The sequence below is a fragment of the Musca domestica genome, unplaced genomic scaffold (genome assembly GCF_030504385.1).
Source record: "Musca domestica strain aabys unplaced genomic scaffold, Musca_domestica.polishedcontigs.V.1.1 20, whole genome shotgun sequence".
NCBI classification, from domain to species: Eukaryota; Metazoa; Arthropoda; class Insecta; order Diptera; family Muscidae; genus Musca; species Musca domestica.
Window position 1 is genome coordinate 10128381 of NW_026712250.1, and position 22486 is coordinate 10150866.

Sequence of the window (22486 nt, forward strand, 5' to 3'; positions counted from 1 at the left end):
CTGCCACTCCGAAGTGTGTTGGGCTTTACTCAAAAAAGAAGAAGCATCGCAAGCTGACGGAAAAATATTCGGAAAAGTGAAAAAAAGAGAAAAAAGTTATAAAAAGATTGTGATTTAATAAGAAAAAGGAAGTGAAATACCAGTGAATTTCTAAATATAATAAGGAAAAAAAGTATAGCATAAAGCAATTGAGCATTGAAAATTATCCAAAAAAGCAGAAGCAATTTGTAAAAACAAGAAAAAAAAGCCAAGAGAAATCTGGAGAAAAAAGTGTTTCTTTAGCAAGTCAAAAAAAAGCACGAGAAAAAGTTTATTTAATGATGACGGACGGCGGGTGTATGACTCCACAAAGTGAACAGGAAAAGGTGAGTTTTTTGATATTTTCTGCAGGAAAACCGTATTGAAAAACTCTTTTATAGGTATTGAGAAGCAATTTATGGCTGGATAAATTAGGGGATAGAAAGAAAAAACAGAAAAAAAACGCAACAGCAGCAGCTTTGGGACTTTTATTGGCCATACACATTTACACAAACACACATACAGTTACGTACCCAAAAACCGAACCGTGTGTGTGGTGTGTGTTTGATTATCATATTTTTTTTTTTGGTTCCGTATGGCCTTATTTGCGTTGTTGTTTTTTTTTGTTTGTTTCTTTTCCATTATTCTCTTTATTTTTATTTCATTAATATTTTATGGTTGCCAGGTATTGTGGTAATGGCTTCAACTTCCCGAAAAAAAAAACAAAGTTCCTGGTACATAAATTGCCTTTAGTAAATTTAGGGGGTGGCAATGGAAACAGCAGCAAGCCAAGCGAGCTTTCTCTAAGGATAACGTTTTTGCTGTAGTTTTAGAGTTTTTTTTAGGTTGTCATCTACTTGAACACTATTTGTTTTTGCAGTTTAGTTTTTTTTTTCAGTAATTGCTGCTTTCGTTGTCGCCGTTGTAGTTTTCCTTCTATATTTTTCGCTGCTAGCAGCAATGTTGTTATTGCAAGTATCAACGACCCCAATTGTGTAAAACCTTCACTCACGACTACACTACTCACGGTACATACGGCACGTCGGCTCGACTCTTGTTGTTGTTGTTTTTGCTGTTAGTGCAAAACAATTTGCAATGAACGTCAACATTTGTACAACAATAACAAAAACAACAACGTCATCACCATCAACTGTATATACAACAACAACAAGCTAGCCGCCACCTAGAGTAGCAACAACCCGCAATGAGAATAAAAAAATGTATAAAATTAAAAGAAAAGCCAAGAAGAAGAAGAAAAAAAAAATATCAGCATCGAAATGGCAAAAACAATTAAACTGCTATCACCGCCATCCTCCTCCACCACCATCATCATGATCATTGTCCCCACTTTCAGTGCCTCCTCCTCCTTAACTATTCAGTTCACAAAACAATAACATGAAATGCTAAAAACAAGTACGGCAATGGCAGATTTCTAGCTAAGAGAAAAAAAGAAGAAAGAAACAAAAACAACGACTGCAGTGTGAAAAAAGAATATTGTGGGTATTTTAAAATTCATTTTCGAAATTTATTTGCTAATGTATTTTATGTTTCTTATCGTTTATTTTTCTCAGCTTTAATGTGAAATAACAAGATTTGCTTGAGATATTTTCGTAAAGGCCCACTGACACTTTTGACCTCTAAGAAGAGCAAAGAAATAACTCAAATTTCCATAAATAGTTGACATTGATATCTCCATGGTGGTGGCGGATGGTTAGCTAATATCATGTACGAGTATGACCCATCCAGAACATAAATTCCGGAACATATTGTGATAATTGGGAATAATTGAAAACCCACCCAAGTTAATGCAAATGAATTGAGCTCCTCCAAGTTTTCTTGTCAAACCCTCAAGTTTTCCTGAGTAAAAATGTCCATAACAAAAAGAAACAGTAAGGAAAGCACAAACCAGGGACAAGGCATATTTAGAAGAGATACCTATAATTTGTCAAGAAAATTATGCTAGAAAATAGTTACTGAATTCGTATTACGGATTTTGAGTGATTTAAATTTTAAAATCGGATGAAACTAATGGTCATTTTAACAGAGTTTGGCGGAGTAATATATGGAAGCTTTTTGCAGATCTGCACCGATCATCAACAATTTCAATATGGTTCGACCTTAAGTCGCCCGACCTTTAGGATATCTAAGGCAATCTGGCCGAACCTATTCCTAAGAATAACCTGCTTCCAGTTTTATCTATTTTATGATGGTTTTGTATGACTTTCACGATAACACCCAATTAGGTGTTGCAACAAAAGCATATGGTAATGCTGATATACGGGAAGGGCTTTTGCCTTGGTGTCCCTGTCGCTGTTCTCAGGACATTTTGGTACATAATGAGACCGCAAAGCTGACATAGGTCAACAAGGTCTCCTTATGAGCACTTCAAGTGCTGCCGGCAAGCTCGCCTGAGTATATTTTTCCTACTTTTAACTTTGTCGCAGTTGGCTGTGGCTTGCGCAGACAACTTGAATATGACCTCTAGAATGTGACTTCTAGGGTTTTGGAATAGTTTGTCGTCGATATTATATATCCTCTTGAACTGCACATTCAGCTGTGCAGTTTTTGGACAGGCGAGGTTTGACTGACTAGTACTTCTTAGCATAAATCAGCGGCAGGTCAGAAATCATCTTCATATTCTGATGTGCCTTACGGCTCCCTATCACTGCAAATTCTTTAGGGCATTTTTTTTTTTTTTTTTTTTTTTTTTTTGAAAAATCCACCTTTCAATGGCACATGGAACAAGCAACTCCTCCATGGTTATGCTCAAGGTATATTTGGTTAAGAAAAGAATTACCTGTAATCAATTTTAATATTTATTCACCACATAACCTTGGCATTGATTGTACCCAGCAGCATATCTCATATTTGACGGTACCAAGTAGTTCAAGCGTTTGATGTGATTCAGTCATTGTTTTTTTTTTCGAATAACTACCAGAATCAGTTAAGGTATGGTTCGAGTTTGATTTTGGAAAAAAGAAAACAAACAAATAAATATTAATTGAAACTAGGCTTAAGTTAATTAAAAGTATTAACAAGTCAATGTCATAATAAAGAATGCTCGTCATTAATTATGAAAGAAGCTAAGCAGGCATGTATTTTTATAATTCAGTTCTGGGCCTGGATTCTTGTTCAATGAAAATATGAAATGAAAAATATTTCCTTTTGAAAATTTTTCATTTGACAGTTCTTTCCTTTATAAAAGTTTTCATTTCACATTTTCATAGAACAAGAATTGAGGCCCTGTTCTCTGCTATTATATGGATTTAGATTTGTTATTCATGATCTGTTGTTTGTTTTTTAAGACCAGGAAATTATTCCAATGCTCGCGAAAGTCAGTAATCAGTTGTTAAGTTGACAGATGTTTAAGGTTTGCTCTTTGCCTTTGACAGATTATTAAAAATAACATCTAAATTTTTTATAATGCTACCTTAAATTGGGGGATATGGTAGTGTTCGGTTTCGGTTCAATTAGTCCCTTCATTTTCCTTTTTTTTAATTTGACACCCACATATCAGTGCTACTTTTTGTGGCTACGTCCGTCTCTACTGGAGCTATTAACCATTTTCCTCTACCACTGCCTTACCCCGATATACGTACATAAACCTTTTCGTATTCACAAAACTACATTTTATTTTAACAGCTAATTAATGTTTTCCTTACTTTTTGTTGATTATGCTTTTTGTCTGTTTTTCTCTAACAAATTGCCTAAAATTTATTTATGTTTTTTTGTGTGGAAGTGGTTTGATGTTGTTGTAGATTGTGGGTGCTAAGCGTTTTTTTGGGAGTAGAAATTTACATTGGGCCAGGAAACTCCGAAGAATCCATTAATAAAATACTATGGCGATTAGTGACTGAATCGATTTGGGACACAAATATAGTGGCAGAGTTAGGGAAAATTGCGTTTTTTTTAATGAAATCATCAGTAAAGATGATTTTTTTTTGTCTAATTCCGTATTATTTTCGTGCGTTTCAAGAATTCAACGATAAGTCATGAAATACGGCGTAATGATGTTTGCCGAATGTTTAATTCCAAAGACCCTCGATTGATGAATGCGTTTCTTCAACACTTTGGACTAGAAGCATACTTCGAATTTGTTTTAGAATTTTGAGAGCGGGTTTAATTCTTTATATATTGCAACAGCTCGAGTTTTTTAAACAATTTCTGCATTTTCGTTTCGAATATGATTAATTAAAAGTTGACCTATGTGTCCCTAATTTACCTCAACTATCATCTTGTGATGAATTGTATTAAAATTAAGAGGAGAGTGTGAGAAGGGAGTCTATTTCCTTGTCCCAATGCGCCGGTTTAATTCTATATATTGCTAACTTGTTTCAACAGCTCGAATGTTTTAAACAATTTCTGCATTTTGGGTTCAACTAGGTGCCTTTTTATGATTGATCAAAAGTCGACCTATGTATCCCTAATTTACTTCACTATCATCTTATGATGAATTGTATTTAAATTTAGAGGGAAGTGTGAGAAGAGTCTATCTGCTTGTCCCACTGTTTCTATAGTACTTTTTTTTTTTGAAGTCGTTATCATTCATTTCTGGCTATAATTAAATAATTTTTATTGAATTTTAAAAAACTAGCCAGACAACCAGCCTACTCATATTTTTTCTTCAAAATTATCATGAGATAATTGTTAATTAGGGTATTGTTGTGCCGTCTTCGTGTTCAACAAAAAAAAAACCAAAACAAACAACAACAATATTATCTATAAGTAGTAACAACAACAACCCACACATTTAATTACACAAATATGTACTGCTTATAATAATTGTTATATTTATTTTTATTAACACAAGTATTAGTAGTGGTGGTAACAGTAGTGTGGTGGGCAATGCTCGATCAAGCGCCGACCTTGTGTTCTGTCAGTTATTTGTTCACTTTGTGTCTAGTTTTGAAACTAAAATAACAATTTTATAAACAAACATGTATTCCACACTACACTGTTGACAATTAACCAAGCAACCCAAGTAGCAGAATCATTCAAGTACGCAGCATAACCGAAGAAAAAAGATTATCCCCCACCACTATCTTTTAAATTTCTTCTTTCATCTATCTAAGGTCTTGCCCATGCCCCCCACATGCGGGCTGCCCCCCACACCTTTTTAACATCTGTGTGTTTATCAACTATTTTGCCAATTGTTGTTATTTTGCTGTGTGTGTGTGGAAAAGAACCGTGCAAAACAGAAGCAGTATTCATAATAATAACAAAAAAATACAACAACAAATAGTAGTGAGTCGTGTCGTCATGCTAAACAATAGCAATATGGAATAAAACAAAAACAAACATGGCAATAAAAAAATATTAAGCGCAACTACTCTCGTAGACAGTCAATCACATACATGCACGCACACACACACGCATGTGATGTTGTTTTTTCTTTTTTTCACTGAGAATAGAACAAAACAATAACAAATGTGTTTTTTTGTCAAAGTGAGAGAGAGGGCCAGTACAAGAGGACGGGAACGAGAGTGAGAATGTAATTGTGATTTCTTTGCATATAAACAAGTGTTGTCAATCATTGTTGCGACAAGAAAAGCGCCCATTTCACACATCGTGCAGGGCAACGTGCACTGAAATGTCAATGAAATGGAACTAATTAATGCAACAAATCGATTTTATAGATTTTAGTCACGTTTTCGGTGCATAGTAATTGAAAAATCTAGGTGGGCATTATGAATAAAGTTTAAAATAGTAACAATTAAATGGGTTATAAATTGTTTTATTTTCTATAAATATTTATTAGTGTCGACTTATTTATTTTAGAATAACATTTAATGACCAAACATGTTATATTTAGACATTAAAAGTTCTCGGAGAATGAAAATTCGTCTAACAAAATATTTTCAATACCGGTACACGTTTTGACATAAGTCTCACATAGTGTGTCCCAGTGATGTGGGTTGTTTGGAAGTGGCTGTAGTTCGATTTTTTGAAATCTTGATAGATGGGACATATCCTCACCTAAAATACACAGTGTAAGTCCAGGTTCTGGAATATACCACACATAATGCTATAGTGAAAAATGTTGATGCTTAAAGGTCTTAGTTACATTTTCCTGCTGAAAGGACTTGAATTTTGTGTTCATCTGTGCTAGATATTAAAATTCAATTAAAAAAAAATGTTTTATATAAATCCCAATAAATTTTTATATCCTCCAGAGAATTATTTTCGCAAGCCTCTTTATCTCTGTAATTCAGAAAATATATAAGGCTTTTCAAAATTTATTATCGTTGGCTACGTACTCGTTTCCTACACTCTGCCATCCTGCAATTTTGAAAACCTAAACAAAAATTATTTCTAGAAGAAAACAAAAATTATACACCGGTCTACATACACATTTATGTAAATATATCTACATTCACACATATCAAATATAAACATTATAACTGCAAATATTTGTTTATTAACCAAATGCTAATTTGTTTTGGTTTTGTTTCGCTGTTTTTTTGTTTTTTTTTTTTTTTTTTTTTTTTTTTTTTGGTTGTTAGTAAATATATCGGTGAGAAGTTGTTGTTTGTGATTTTCGTTTTTGAAATTGCGACGTACTTTGAGTATTGAAGTAATGATATGGAACCATTTAAGGGAAGTGATATGAAAACATCAGATGATAAGGAAGAAAAGGAGGGAAGTTTGGGGAACTTTATTAGACAATTGGAAGTTTTTACTTTCTACAGGTTATTGAAAAAATGTATTGGTTGGTTTTATTTTACAACTTTGAAGGGTTTTTTTGTTTTTTTTTTCGAATATTTTTTCCCTCTTCTAAAGATGACGTAAATCATTTTGGACAAAAAATGTATTCACTTGAAATCTGTTTACAAATTCTGAATGACTTTTTTTTTTGTTTTGAAAATAAACTCCCAAATACACAGCCCCGCCAATGGACGACAAATATGGAGTATAAAATTAAAAAATGAAAACAAAAGAACCAAACAAATATTATTCTACCTCTAGTTGTTAAAGAGACTAATAAGAAATAGAAAAAAAAAACCAATTTTATGACTCTGTTATTTACTGTTGTTGTTTAACCTACTACGCCTTTGCGAATATTGTTTAAAATGCGTCACTCAATTGCCAATATTCTCATTCACGTACGTGATTACATCATTAAAACAAGATTACAATAAATTTACGACCAGGCCAAAATATCAGCACAAAAAAAAAAAAAAAACAATAAAAACAACAACAATAACAACAACTGAAAGTAATGTGGTATTTATAAATATAAATGCATTCCTGCGACTTTGGACCCCTCAAAAAAAAAAAAATAAATAAATAAATAAATCGCCGCAAACAATGGATTACCATCATTTTTTTGGCATTCGATTTTGTTCTCGATCAGACTTGGCAATTTATTATATTTTTTTTTTTCACAAAAAAAAAAAAAAACAAGTTAAAACATATGAGGCGGCTTTGCCGGCAGATGTATACCCTCAGCCAATGTTCGATTATTTAAATATATTCTGACTTCTGTTGTGATTATTCAAATTGCTAACCTTCTATAGAATAGATTCCGAAGGAATGGACCAATATTGTCCATTTCGTATCGAACCTGAATCAATATGATATAAATATTGCGACGTGCCAGATTTGGACAATATCGACTACTTCTTTCACTTTATATGAGATATGTGATAATTTTTGAAAATTGTGGAAATATGCGTGAGGTACCAGATATAGTCGGCCGAAGTATTCAATTTTCATACTTGATCTAATGCAGATAAATACATTGGAATGGGCAAAATTTGAAAGAAATCGAACATTTATATCCTATTTTAGGCGAAATCATAAATTCCGATAATTTCCATATTCATCTCAGGTTTCTGGTTGAGAGAAATATTTGGATATAGAAAGTTGTAAGGAATCACTGACTTATTTCGCAAGTTATAACAGCTAAAAGTATAGAGAATTATGACACTTTTTGGGTGAGGTACCAGAAAGGGTTGGCAAATGTATATCTTCTTCACAACAGATCTTGTCTTAGCAAAAATAATTGGATTTGTGAAATGTGAAGAGAGTTGGATGCTTATTTCGGATTTTATGATCGTTTTAGTTATTCAAAACTTTGACCCTTTGTGGGGGAGATACCAGAAGGAATGGCCCGATCTCTACCATCTTTATAACAGATCTTGTGTTGCTAGAAATATTGAGATGTAACAAAACGGAATGGAATCGAATGTTAATTTCGTGTTTTATGAGTTTCATGGATACTCAAAATGTTGACCCTTTGTGGGGGAGTTACCAGCAGGAGTGGGCCGATATATTCCATCTTCACAGCAGATCTTGTGTTAGTAGAAATAATGAGATTTGTGTAATTTGAAGAGAACCTAATGCTTATTTCGGATTTTATGATCCTTTTAGTTATTCCAAACTTGGACCCTTTGTGGGGGAGGTACCTGAAGGTGTGGTTCGATCTCTAACATCTAACAGATCATGTATTGATGGAAATATTGAGATGTACCAAGTCGGAATGGAATCGGGTGTTAATTTCGTGTTTTATTAGCTTCACGGTTACTCAACAAATGTTGACCCTTTGTGGGGGAGGTACCAGCAGGAATGGTCCGATATCTACCATCTTCATAGCAGATCTTGTTTTGAGGGGAATATTGGGATTTGCAAAGTCTGAATGGAATAGGATGTTAATTTCGTGTTTTATGAGTTTCATGAATATTCAAAATGTTGACCCTTTCGCGGTGGACGTACCAGAAGGAGTGGTCCGATCTCTACCATCTTTATAACAGATCTTGTGTTAAGAGAAATATTAAGATGTACCAAGTCTGAATGGAATCGAATGTTAATTTCGTCTTTTATGAGCTCCATGAATATTCAACATTTTGAACCTTTGTGGGGGAGGTACCAGAAGAAGTGGACCGAAATATTCCATCTTTACACCAGACCTTGGGCAAATAAAAATAATGTGATGTGTTTAATTTGAAGACAATCGGACTCTTACCTCACATTTTATAAGAGTTTTAATTATTCCTTTTTTTTGTGGGGGGGGGGGGGGGGGTACTTGATGGAGTGACCCGATGTTTTTCGCACCTGACCTAGCACTGATGCCATTTTTGAGGATTTGCAAATTTGGTGCAAAATCGGATTCTCCTCTCACTTTTGGACCGATATTGCCCATCTCCGAACTCGATCTAAATTTGACAATAATATTACGATGTACCAAGTTTGGATCAAATCGAATACTCCCTTCGAGAGTTACCGTGTGCCAGTCAGACAGGCGTACCGACGAACATCGCTCGATCGTCTCCAAATGTCCTGAAACGGATTTGGTTTAAATAGACCTAGGGTGTAAAAACCGTTATTTCGACTAGGCACGTTTTGGCCATATCAAATGATATATAGCCTCTATTTCTGAAGGTATAACTATTCTTTAGAAATCCAGTTTTGGCCTTTGAAAAACATATATTTTTTAAATTCGCTACAATTGGTCTGTCGGTCACTAAAAAAATATTCGTTAAAAATTATAGCGATCGGTTCTTGAAAAAATAACCTTTAAAAATTAGATTTTTGTGTCTGATGTCCTTTAAGAAATCTTTAAATTGTTCTTTCGATGTGGCACATTTGGTCCATATTGGGCTGAGGATATCAAAACAAACAATAAACACCAAATCAATATTCCAATGGTCTCTGTCAACTTTTAAATTGATCTTAATCTACAGCAATGGCCAGCAATTTTTTTTCAAATACTAATTAAATAAATGCACGTTTCGGTTAAATCTCCTCTTCCAAATGTCTTTCCTGCGAAATTAAGCCATTTGAAATCCAACCATGACCCATTTTCGACAGACAATGTTTACACCACATGAAACCTTGGCTACCTGTTTAACATGCATAGATTTGGAAACAATTCCAGGAATGTTTCATGTTTCCAGTAAATTTTTGGTTGCATTGACACCAATGTGTGGAGATTTAAAAAGGGTCTTTGTCAAAAAAAAAAACTATTTACACACGCACTCTACCAACCTCGGTCGGCGGGCATGCATGTATGCAGACAATAGACAAAGCAAAGCGAGGAGAAAACCTAAAATGGGAATATAATCTGTTTCTTTTCATAATTCGTTTTCGTAAAAGTCTGCCGAAAGATCGACCGACAAAACGACCCAACCATGATTATTATCTTTTGTTTAGATTTGTTTGGTTTCGGCCTAAGTAAAACAATAGCAATAGCAACAACAACAAAATACCTAAATGGATCCACATGCATGCATTTCTCTTAAATGAGATGCTTTTACCAACAGCAAACGGCCGACCTACATACCGACACTGGACGGATGGATGGGTGGTTGGAAGAATTAGCGGTCAGGCAGACAGGCTGCAACAAGCCAGCAGCAGCACACATTTCTGCAACATGCTGTGAGAGAAGTGCCAGGCAAACTGGTTGTTGGCCGAATGAACAAACGATCCGACTGACAGCTGCTAAACGATCATATTTCTTCCCCTTCTTCCCAGTTCTCCCTGCACCACACCACACATAATATTTCAGGCATGAAAATGTACTTCCTCTTTTTTAGCACCAGAGGGCATGAAAACAGAACGCTGGCAAGCAAAAAGGGAGGGTAAACAACTTTCTTTCTGCAGCAACCATAGATGGCTGCAAACACAATTGTATGAAGGGTAGTAATCGTTGAATACCCAAAAAAGATTTGATAAATTATTACCTTTTTCTTCCTTCCCCGTGGCATACTGTTAATTATTTGAGGAAGAAAGCAGGGGGGACTTGAGATAGGCCAAACACTTGAAGATGCTATTATAGTTAGTACATACTTTAGAAGAATCTCAAGTAATTGAGAAATTTTCTAAATTTCGTTTCGAAGCAATGTTCTTGGGAAAGAATATTTGTTTTTTTTTTTACCTTAGGTTGGAACGAAAAGGAGATCACTTGCCATTCAAGGCATGTGGATATTTTTCGATACATTCTACGAGGCCTATGGCTTTAGTACACATTTTTATACCCTCAGTTATCGATCGATGACACTGACTACTGTAGGATCTGCCAAGATGAAGAAGAAATCGAGACAGTCGAACACTTGCTCTGCCACTGCCCAGCACTCATTAATATGAGACACAGGCTAGGAGAACTAATGTCACATGACCTGTCTTCTTTTTCTAACACTGACCCTATAGTAATCCTTCAATTAGCCAGAAGCTTCAAGTGGCTAAAGACGACAAGGCAAACTCCTCAGCCGTAGATCACTTTCTACAACTTTATCTTTTATCTTCACCTCTTCTTCCAATCACTTTTTCCTCTTTTCTTAACATTCTTTTAGGATGAACACAATGGACCTATAGGTCTCCGAGTGTAGCGTTTGCCATATGGTAACCGCACGTCCTTTAACCTAACCTAACCCTCAGTCATAAGCTAGAGAGGGTATATATCATCTGATACGGCCAAAATGTGTCTAGTCAGTCGAAAGAACGGTTTTTAGACACTAGGTCCCTTTAAATCAAATCCGTTTCAGGACATTGGAGCACGATAACTCTCGAAGGGAGTATTCGATTTAATCCAAACTTGGCACATCGTAATATTATTATCAATCTTAGATCGAGTTCGGAGATAGGTAATATCAGTCCACTACTTCTGGCACCTCTCCCAAAAAATGTCGAAATTTTCAAAGAAAATAATTTACTGCACATAAAGAGAAAGAATAATCCGATTTTGCTCCAACTTTGCAAATCCTAATATTTGCATCAGTGCTAGTTCAGGTGCGAAAATGGACAATATCGGTCCACTTCATCAAGTACCTTCCACACAAAGGGTCAAATTTTTGAATAATTATAACTCTTATAAAATTTGATATAAAAGCCCGATTGTCTTAAAATTACACGCGTCACAATACTTTTATTAACCCAATGTCTGAAGTGAAGATGGAACATATATGGGTCCACTCCTTCTGGTACCTCCCCCACAAAGGTTTAAAATTTTGAATTTTCATAAAGCTCAAAAGACGCGAAATTAACATCCGATTCGATTCAAACTTGGCACATCTCAATATTTTCGTCATCACAAGATCTGTTTTTAAGATGGTAGAGATCGGTCCATTTCTTCTAGTACCTCCCCCACAAAGGGGCAGAATTTTTAATAACCAAATCGATTATAAAATCCGAAATAAGTATCCGGTTCTCTTCAAATTACATACATCACAATATTTTCATTAACCCAAGGTCTGGTGAGAAGATGGAATATATCGGTCAACTCCATCAAGTACGTCCCCCACAAAGGGTCTTGAAATTTTGAATATCCATGAAGCTCATAAAACACGAAATTAACATACGATTCCATTTAGACTTGGCACATCTCAATATTTCTGTCAACACAAGATCTGTTACAAAGATGATAGAAATCTGACCATTTCTTTTGATACCTCCCCCACAAAACGTTCAAAGAAAGCAAAATAAACATCCAACTCTCTTCAAATTTCACACATCCAAATATTTTGCTAACGCAAGATTTCATGCTGCACCTAATGACTTATATCAGCCCAAATGAACTGAATTTTAGCAATTCCGACTGAATTCATCCAAGAAATAAGTACTTTAAATTTGGTGGAAATCGGTTCAGATATAGCTATAGTTCCCATCTATATTTTAAGTCCCTCACATGCGTAATATGTACTCCTCAAGAATGATATTTGGTATCAAATAGCTTATGGAGCTCAAAAATACCTGTGACAAATTTTATCGCGAACGGATCAGATTAGGATGTAGCTCCCATATATATCTTTATCCGATATCAGGTTTATTGTTCACCAAATGGCTGATATCAGTCCAAATGCACTGAATTTTGGCAATTCCAACTGAATCCATCCTAGAAACAAATATCTAAAGTTTGGTGGAAATCGGTATTTGATACCGGGCAACAGATGCTGCTCGAAAATACCTCTGCCAAATTTTATCAAGATCGGTTCAGATTTTCATATAGCTACGCTTTCCTTACCGGTTTTTTACTTGTTTTCTCTGTTTTTTGTTGTTGTTGTTTTTTTTCAAATTCTTTGCCACCGAAAAATGTGTGGACTCGTATTTAGCCTTCTTATTGCGGGTTATTATCGAATTGTTATAATACATATGTGAGAATTGCGCATTTTATTGAAATTATAATAATTATTCATACATACACATCTACATATATGTATAAATATACATATGTATAATAATATATCTCTGGACGACATGCACCGGATCATGCAACCAACACCTATTTCGAAATTTCTTTTTATTAATATTTTTTTTTTTTTTTCATATTAAAATTGATTGCTGTTTTCTGTTGTTATTATTTTATTTATCAGCGTCATTATGTGGTGTGAGGTTTGTTTGTGTTCCAGTGGTTTTTTTTTTAATAAATAAATATTTATCAGCAGCATTGTTTTGTTAAAAATATATATTTTCGAAAAATGTAAACACATTTAAATATGTCTGTGCGTATACCCCTAGAACCCACGTGCAGCTACAGAGCTTGGGGAAGTCACTAGGGGAGCAATGGGGAAAGGGTAGGGAAAGAATTTTGAGTTCATTGTTTAAAAAAATCGATCTTTAAATATCTGCAATTAATTGTAAGGTGGCTCTTCCTAAAAATATTCTTAAAATAATTGTTGAAATGCTTCCAAATTTGGTCCTTGGAAAAAAAATCCTTAGAGCTGCGTTTAGTCTTTGAAAAAATAGTCTTTGAAAATCGAGGTTTATAGGTCAGTTAGTTCTTGAAAAAAATCTTTTGAAAAAATTTTTCTTAAAAAAATTATATTAGCGGTCTGAGGACCCTTGGAAAAATACTTTTTTAAAGTCCTTGATTAATAGCCTGTAGATTCTTGAAACAGAATTCTTTAAAAATCCATGATTTTTGATCTGCAGGGTCTGAGGACCATTGGAAAAATACTCTTTTAAAGTCTCTGATTATTAGCTTGTAGATTCTTGAAAACAGAATTCTTTAAAAATCCATGATTTTTTATCTGCAGGGCCCTAAAAAAAATACTCGAACATTATTTGGTATGTGGCTTCTTGAAAAATATGCTCTTTACAGGGTGAGATAAAAAAACTGCAACAAAATCAAACGCCATAATTTTTACACTTTTTTTAAATTTCATTGAATGAAGGAAATGTCATCAAATTTTAAAATAAGTTTAGATTTGTTTGAATTGGCCACCTTTGGTACGAATTATGGCCTTCAAACGGCCAATGAAACCATCACACTCTGTCCGAATGTTGCTCTGCGGTATTTTGGCCTATACCCGGCGAAGCGCTTGCTTGAGGTGATCGACACTTTGGTATTTTTTAGTGCAAAGCTTGCTTTCTAAAATACTCCAGACACAATAGTCCAACGGATAAGTATCTGGAGATTTTTTCAGCAAAATGGTTTTGTACGCTTGTAAACTATATAATGAGCTGTCACTGGAATAATTTTAACAGCTGTCGGACGAGTGACTTAGAAATGACAGCAGTCTGAAGTTGGTTACAATTTTTTCATCTCACCATGTATACCCTCAGCCATATAGCTACAGAGGGTATATATTGTTTGATACGACCAAAACGTGCCTCATCGATATAACGATTTTGGACCCTAGGTCTCTTCTTGGAACAAATCCGTTTCAGGACATTTGGAGACGATCTAGCGATGTCTGTCAGTCCATCCGTCCTTCTGTCTGACTGGCTGGTGTACACGATAACTCTCGAAGGGAGTATCCGATTTGATTCAAACTTGGTACATCGTAATATTATTGTCAAACTTACATCGATTTCGGAGATGGACAATATCGGTCCACTTCTTCTGGCACCTCCCCCACAAAATGTCAACATTTTCAAAGAAAATAATTTACTGCACAAGAAGAGAAAGCATTATCCGATTTTGCTCCAACTTTGCATATCCTAATATTTACATTAGTTCTAGGTCAGGTGCGAAAATGGACAATATCGGTCCACTCCATCAAGTACCTCCCCCACATACGTTCAATATTTTGAGTAGTTACAACTGTTTTAAAATGTGATGTAAGTATCCGATTGTCTTCAAATTGTACACATCACAATATTTTTATTAATCCAAGGTCTGGTGTGAAGATGGAATATATCTGATACCTCCCACACAAAGCGTTAAAATTTTGAAAAAGTAAAACGATCATAAAATCCGAAATAAACATCCGGTTCTCTTCAAATTACACACATCGCAATATTTTTATTAACCCAAGGTGTGGTGTGAATATGGAATATATTGGTCCACTCATTCTGGTACCTCCCCCACAAAGGGTCAAAGTTTTGAATATTTTTGGATCTCATAAAACACGAAATTAACATCCGATTCCACTCAGACTTGGCACATCTCAATACTTCCATCAACACAAGATCTATTATAAAGATGGTAGATATCGGGCCACTCCTTCGGGTACCTTCCCCACAAAAGGTCAAAATTTTGAATAATCAAAAAGTGAATAATATCGGAAATAAGCATTTGGTTCTCTTTATATTTCACGTATCCCATTATTTCTACTAACACAAGATCTGTTGTGAAGATAAGATATATAAGTCTACTCCTACTGGTACCTCCCCCACAAAGGATCAAATTTTTGAATATCTATGAAGCTCATAAAACACGAAATTGACATCCGATTCCATTCAGAATTGGCACAGCTCAATATTTCCATCAACACAAGATCTGTTATAAAGATGGTAGAGATCGGACGATTCCATCTGGTACCTCCTCCACGACTTGGATCTTGAAAATTATTCTTTTGAAATCCATGATTTTTGGCCTGTCGGCTCTTCATAAAATATTTATAAAAAATCCAGGTTTATAATCCTCTTGGTCCTTTAATTTTATTTTTTAAATCCCCGAATATTCGGTCTTTTCCTATTTGAAATAAATATTTTGAATTTTTGGCTTAATTCTTTTTATTTTGACGTCATTTTAATTCCTTGTTTTTTCTCTTCTCTCCATTTTTTTTACCAGGTATTCCAATGGATTAACGAACTAGCCCATCCTGAGACCCGCGAAGCTGCTCTGCTGGAATTGAGCAAAAAACGCGAAACCGTCACAGATCTAGCACCGATGCTATGGCATAGTTTCGGTACAATAGCTGCCCTCCTGCAAGAAATCATCAATATCTATCCCTCAATAAATCCTGCCACATTAACTGCTCATCAATCGAATCGAGTGTGCAATGCATTGGCCCTGCTGCAGTGTGTTGCCTCACATCCCGACACGCGTACCGTATTTTTGCAAGCACAAATTCCCCTGTTCCTATATCCGTTTTTGCAGACCACCTCAAAGACACGGCCTTTTGAATATTTGCGTTTAACAAGTTTGGGTGTTATTGGTGCGCTTGTTAAGGTGAGTTGTTTAACTTTCTATTTTCGGAATAGATCTGTTCATAAATTAAATGGTTTCTTTTTCCTTTTTTTCCTAGACTGATGAACAAGAAGTGATAACTTTTCTTTTAACTTCGGAAATCATTCCCTTATGCCTACGCATCATGGAATTTGGCTCAGAGCTAAGTAAAACTGTTGCCACATTTATTTTACAGAAAATTTTATTGGATGAAAGTGGTCTGTCGTATGTCTGTCAGACATATGAACGATTTTCACATGTAGCTATTATTTTGGTAAGTACTTAAAGAGGCCTTTTTCTTGGTAAAGTATTTTAAAATCGAACAAGGTTGCCATGATGAAGAGATGTCCTTAAAGACATGTAGACATCGGGAAAACATTCCGGAGTCAAAATCCGTTTTAAACAATTCTAAATAACCCCAATGCCCAGGTCCAAATTACGTCTTTTAATCTCAAAATAAAGAGAGGTATTCTGGAGTCAGAATCCGTTTTAAACAATTCTATATGACCCCAAAGCCCTGGTCCAAATTACGCGTTTGAATCTCAATATAAAGGGAGGTTTTTTTTAATCTCGTTGACTGCCATATTGTAGATCCGTTGACTTCTTCACAACCTTGTTCGATTTGTATTTTTAGTCACATAATTCACATATACTATTAATATATCCATAAGGACTCCATTATATGTATTTGCGCACAATCAACTAGTCTTACACCAATGGCTGTCCATTTTCGTAACTTCTTGGAAAAGGTTTTTGTAAACAACATACTCTTCTTTCATCCTTTTCCATTTCTATAGTTCTCTAGAAATTTGCAATGTATGCGTTTTTCTATTAATAATTTTCATTGCTTTTTGTTTCTTCTTTCCTCAGGGTAAAATGGTGATACAATTAGCTAAGGAGCCATCAGCACGTTTGCTGAAACATGTTGTACGTTGTTATTTAAGATTATCCGACAATCCAAGGTAAGATGATGATGATTACAAGAAATATATTTATGTATGGGAATGTGAAAAGGATTTATTTTAAAGGATGGTGGGTTTAAGGATGCGTAGCTACACGAGGAAGACCTTTGGTCCATTTTGTTCATTCTAGGAAAAGAAAGTTGTTGGTAAAAGGAGAGATATAGAAAAAGAGAAGAAAGGGTTTAACTAGAGAGAGAGAGAAGGGCGGCCTGCTTAGACAGGAAAAACTTCTTTTCAGCCTTGTAGATGATGATGGGATCTATGTTTGAAAAGAAAGTTAGAGTTTCTATCTCCCACCTGGCAAATAGCCCATGTCTCTTGTTGGATAACATGGGGCATCTACATAGTATGTGTTCAATCTCTCTCTCTCTCCCTCTCTCTTTCTCTTCTTCATTTTCTAGTCTAGAGTAGCCGGGGTCGCTGTTATCCCATTTTGAGGTCACATATCTGATATTGCAGGGGCCAGTCAGTGTTCATATCGAGAATCTTAGATCAAACCTACTAAGTGATAGAAGAGAACTTGTTCTTTTTCTCGAGATTATCGGCCAGTAGTGGAATTCTCTAACTCATTTTTTGAGTTACCGACAAAAGTCGGTAAAACCAAATTGCTAATTAACGAAATTTGTCGGTAAGTTAGCGATGAAATCAATGTAGTCGCCAAGACCTACCGATAGATACCAATGCTGCCAGCTTAAACTTCTTTTTTATACCATCAGCCATATGGCTAGAGAGGGTATATATCATTTGATACAGCCAAATCGTGCCTCATTGAAATAATGGTTTTAGACGTTAGGTTTTTTTTGGATCAAATCCGTTTCTTGACATTTAGAGTTGATCTAGCGATGTCCGTCCATCCGTCTGTCTGGCTGGCTGGTGCGCACGATAACTCTCGCAGGGAGTATCCGATTTGATCCAACCTTGGTATATCGTAATATTATTATCAAAGTTAGATCGGTCCACTCCTTCTGATACCTCCCCTACAAAAGGTCGAAATTCTCAAACAAATATTTTACTGCATAGAAAGAGAAAGGATAGTTCAATTTTGCTCCAACTTTGCAAATCCTTATATTTACATTAGCTCTAGACCAGGTGTGAAAATGGACAATATCGTATCACTACATCAAGTACCTCCCTCACAAAGTGTCAGAATTTTGAATAATTTAAACTCTTATAAAATGTGATGTAAGAGTCCGATTGTCTACAAATTATACACATCATAATATTTTTATTAACCCATGGTCTGGTGTGAAGATGGAGTACATCGGTCCACTCCTTCGGGTACCTCCCACACAAAATGTCAAAATTTTCAAAGAAAATGATTTGCTGCACAGAAATAGAAAGGATAGTCCAATTTTGCTCCAATTTTGCAAATCCTAATATTTACATTAGCTCTAGACCAGGTGTGAAAATGAACAATATCGTTTCACTCCATCAGGTACCTCCCCCACAAAGTGTCAGAATTTTGAATAATTATAACTCTTATAAAATGTGATGTAAGAGTCCGATTGTCTTCAAATTACACACATTACAATATTTTTATTAAGTGTAAGTGTGAAGATGGAATATATCGGTCCACTCCTTCTGGTACCTCCCCCACAAAGGGTCAAAGTTTTGAATGTCCATGAAGCTCATAAAATGCTAAATTAACATCCGATTCCATTCCGACTTGGTACATCTCAATATTTCCATCAACACAATATATGTCATATTTATGGTTGATATCGGATCATTCCTTCTGGTACCTCCCCCACAAAGGTTCAAATTTTTGAGTACTCATGAAGCTCATAAAACGCGAAAATAACGTGCGATTCCATTCCGATCAATATTTCTATCAACACAAGACATATTATAATGATGGTCTAGATTGGACCATTCCTTCTGGTACCTCCCCCACATAGGGTTCAAGATTTTGAAAAACAAAAATCCTCCCATTCATCTCCTCAAATATCCCACGTACAAACATTTTTGCTAACACAAGATCTGTTGTGAAGATGATATACATCTGCCAACCCCTTCTGGTACCTCACCCACAAAGGTCACAATTTTCAATACTTTTATCTGTCATAACTTCCGAAACAAATCGGCGATTCTATACAACTTGCTATATCTAAACACTTACCTTAGCCAGAAAACTGCTATGAATTTGTAATTAATCGGAATTTATGATTTCGCATAAAATTGGATATAAATGTTCGATTTCCTTTAAATTTTGCACGTACCAGTATTTTTTAGATATATTAGATGAAGTGGAATATTTCGGTCCGCTATATATGGTGCCATATTTTTCCCAAAAATTTGCACATGTCTCATATAAAGTATGGGAAGTAGATGATATAGTCCAAATATGGCATGTTGTAATATTTATCTCATATTTATTTAGGTCCGATACGAAATAGTCAATATTGGCCTATTCCTTCAGAACCTACTCCATAGAGGGTCAACAATTTGAAAAATCATAACAGAAGCCAAAATATATTGAAATATTCGAACATTGCTTGAGGGTATACATCTGTCGGCAAAACCGACTGATATTTTTACTTGTTCTATTCTAAGGAAATGTCAATTGTTGGTTTTTTATTTATTATTATTATTATTATTATTATTATTATTATTATTATTATTGTTTTTTTTTTTTTTTGCAGAGCACGAGAGGCTTTACGACAATGTCTTCCAGATCAATTACGTGATGCCACATTTTCCGTTTGTCTGCAGGACGATAAGTCAACCAAACACTGGTTGCAGTTGTTAATCAAAAATTTGGAATTGGGTGCTGTGCCACCAACAGATCCCCGTCAAATCGGTATGTCACCATTGACCTCATAAATTTAAGTTAAAAACAACAAAAACACAGCCCCCACTACCCCAAAGTACGAAGAGTAACAACAACAGCAACAAAACAGTAACTACACCACAATACAGACCAGACTTCTGAGATAAACAAATAACAGCAGAATAATGATTATGATGATGATTAACACAAAAGAATGCAGCTTTTTCTAAAAAACAATACTAAAAAAAAATAAAATCCACAAAACAGTCCAATGGCTTAAAGTCTGTCTGTTTTTTTATATAGAATATATTTTCGTTATTAAAAAATACAATTATATAGAAATGAGGATATTTTTTACTTAATACAAAATACTGAAAAGAATCATTAAAAAAAAAAAACAAAAACAAATAACATTTCGTATAAGGGATAAACAAACAATATTACTTAAAATTAGAAAACAGTACCACAAAAAAACAAAACAAATAAATGAAAATCATATTTATAAATAAAAAAAAACAGAAATGCCATCAAAGGCATATATATTATATAAATATTAATAATAATAAAAATAATGTAAAGTAAACGTGATAAATGTGAATATTATTACTAAAACAAACCAACAAACAAACAACTCTCTTATAAAACAAAATTATGGGAAATTAAATTAAATGTAAACTATGTATATGCATTAAACAAAAAAACACCTAAGTTAAACAACAACAAAAAATCTTATCTTAAATAATTACATTTTAAAAACTAACCAGAGGAGACTGTGACAAACAAAATATTATAATAATATGTTAAAAAAATACAAAAAAAATGCTAAACATTTCTAAATTAAATTAAAACAAACAAAAAAAAAAAAACCAAAACATGAAGTTTAAAAATTATATTTATAAAATAAAAAGAAAATAATACAATGATTAAGCAATGGTACCTTAAACATTTAATTAGTGAAACATCAAAAAACAACAACATACACACGCATACAACAACATTATATGAAAAGAAAATAATTTTTAAAAATTAAATATAAAAACTAGATTTTTTTTCTAAAAACCAAGGCAAGAACCTTCATTTGAATATATAGACTTTTATTAGCAAAATAAAATAATTAACAAAGTATTGCAAAAATTTAACAGAATTTAATAAAAAAAATAATTTTAATTTTTTTTTTCTATAAAAACTAAGTTAAATTATGAAATTTTTAAAGGAAAAAAAAAAAAAGATAAACATTTGTTTCCTATTATTAAATAAATTATGCTAGAAAATATTGTACTTTTTTAAATACAAACAAAAATTATTTAAATCTCAAAAAAACACACACACAGAGGAAAAAACCAAAAGTAAATCCAGAGATTTTTTTAGGAAAACCCATTTTGTAATCATTTGAAAAACTTTAAAAAACACAAAAATTAATTGAAAATCAACATTTTTAGCCATTGTTTGTTTCAATTCTTAATAATTTTTTTATTATTATTATTATTGTTAAATATAAATCATAAGGCGAAATGATGTATGGAACACTTGAAAGAGTCTTGAAATCTTTTTTTTAAGAAACAAAAACAAGCTTTATGATTTTTAATAATATTGAAGAACACAAAAAAATTGTAAAATATTTAAGAATTTGTAAAATTATAAGCATCCCCTCCGCCCCCAAAAAAATTGAAAAGAAACTAATATTACTTCCATAATTTGTTTTAAGCCGTTTTGAAAGAGAAAAAAAGAGAAAAGAAACTAATATTACTTCCATAATTTGTTTTAAGTTCCATAATTTGTTTTGATAGAGGACCATACCCCTCCGCCCCCAAAAAAGTTGAAAATAAACTAATATTACTTCAATAACTTATTTTAAGTCCTTTTAAAAGAGAAATTGTTTAGCACGAGATGGCTTAACGCAAAATGTTTATCACTTAAGTAAAATCTACATATTTTCAATTCTGTTATAGATTTAGCCTTGGGAGAAATGGGTTAAAGTACCCTATTCAGTTCTTGATTCAAGGGAATTTTTTTTTTTTTTTGTAAATCCTGAAAGGAATAAAAAAGGTCCCAACCTTTTGAAACGAAAGTTAAAACCACATACAGTTCCATTGAAAAATATTAGATTTTGTTTTCAAAATTTGTATTTTCCCACTTAAAAGGGGTTTTATACCCTAGGTCTCATTGGACCAAATCCGTTTCAGGACATTTGGAGTCGATCTAGCGATGTCCGTCCGTAAGTCCGTCTGTCTGTCTGGGTGGTGCGCATGATAACTCTCGGAGGGAGTATCCGATTTTGTCCAAATTTGGTACATCGTAATATTTTTATCAAACTTAAATCGAGCTCGGAGATGGGCAATATGGGTCCACTCCTTCTGGTACCTCCCTCACAAAAGTTCAAAATTTTCAAAAAATATATTTTCTGCG

General features: G+C 34.0%; 1 protein-coding gene across 1 annotated transcript; it reads left to right on the forward strand.

Annotated features, from left to right (window-relative positions):
- The first annotated feature begins 11 nt into the window (after positions 1–11).
- On the forward strand, positions 12–20928 carry LOC101898956 (CCR4-NOT transcription complex subunit 9). Its single transcript, XM_059122425.1, has 5 exons — positions 12–365; positions 15971–16351; positions 16428–16622; positions 17219–17310; positions 19953–20928. Exons 1-5 carry the CDS (start codon positions 318–320, stop codon positions 20131–20133), a joined length of 897 nt encoding a protein of 298 aa, XP_058978408.1. The 5' UTR covers positions 12–317; the 3' UTR covers positions 20134–20928.
- The last annotated feature ends 1558 nt before the right edge of the window (positions 20929–22486 follow it).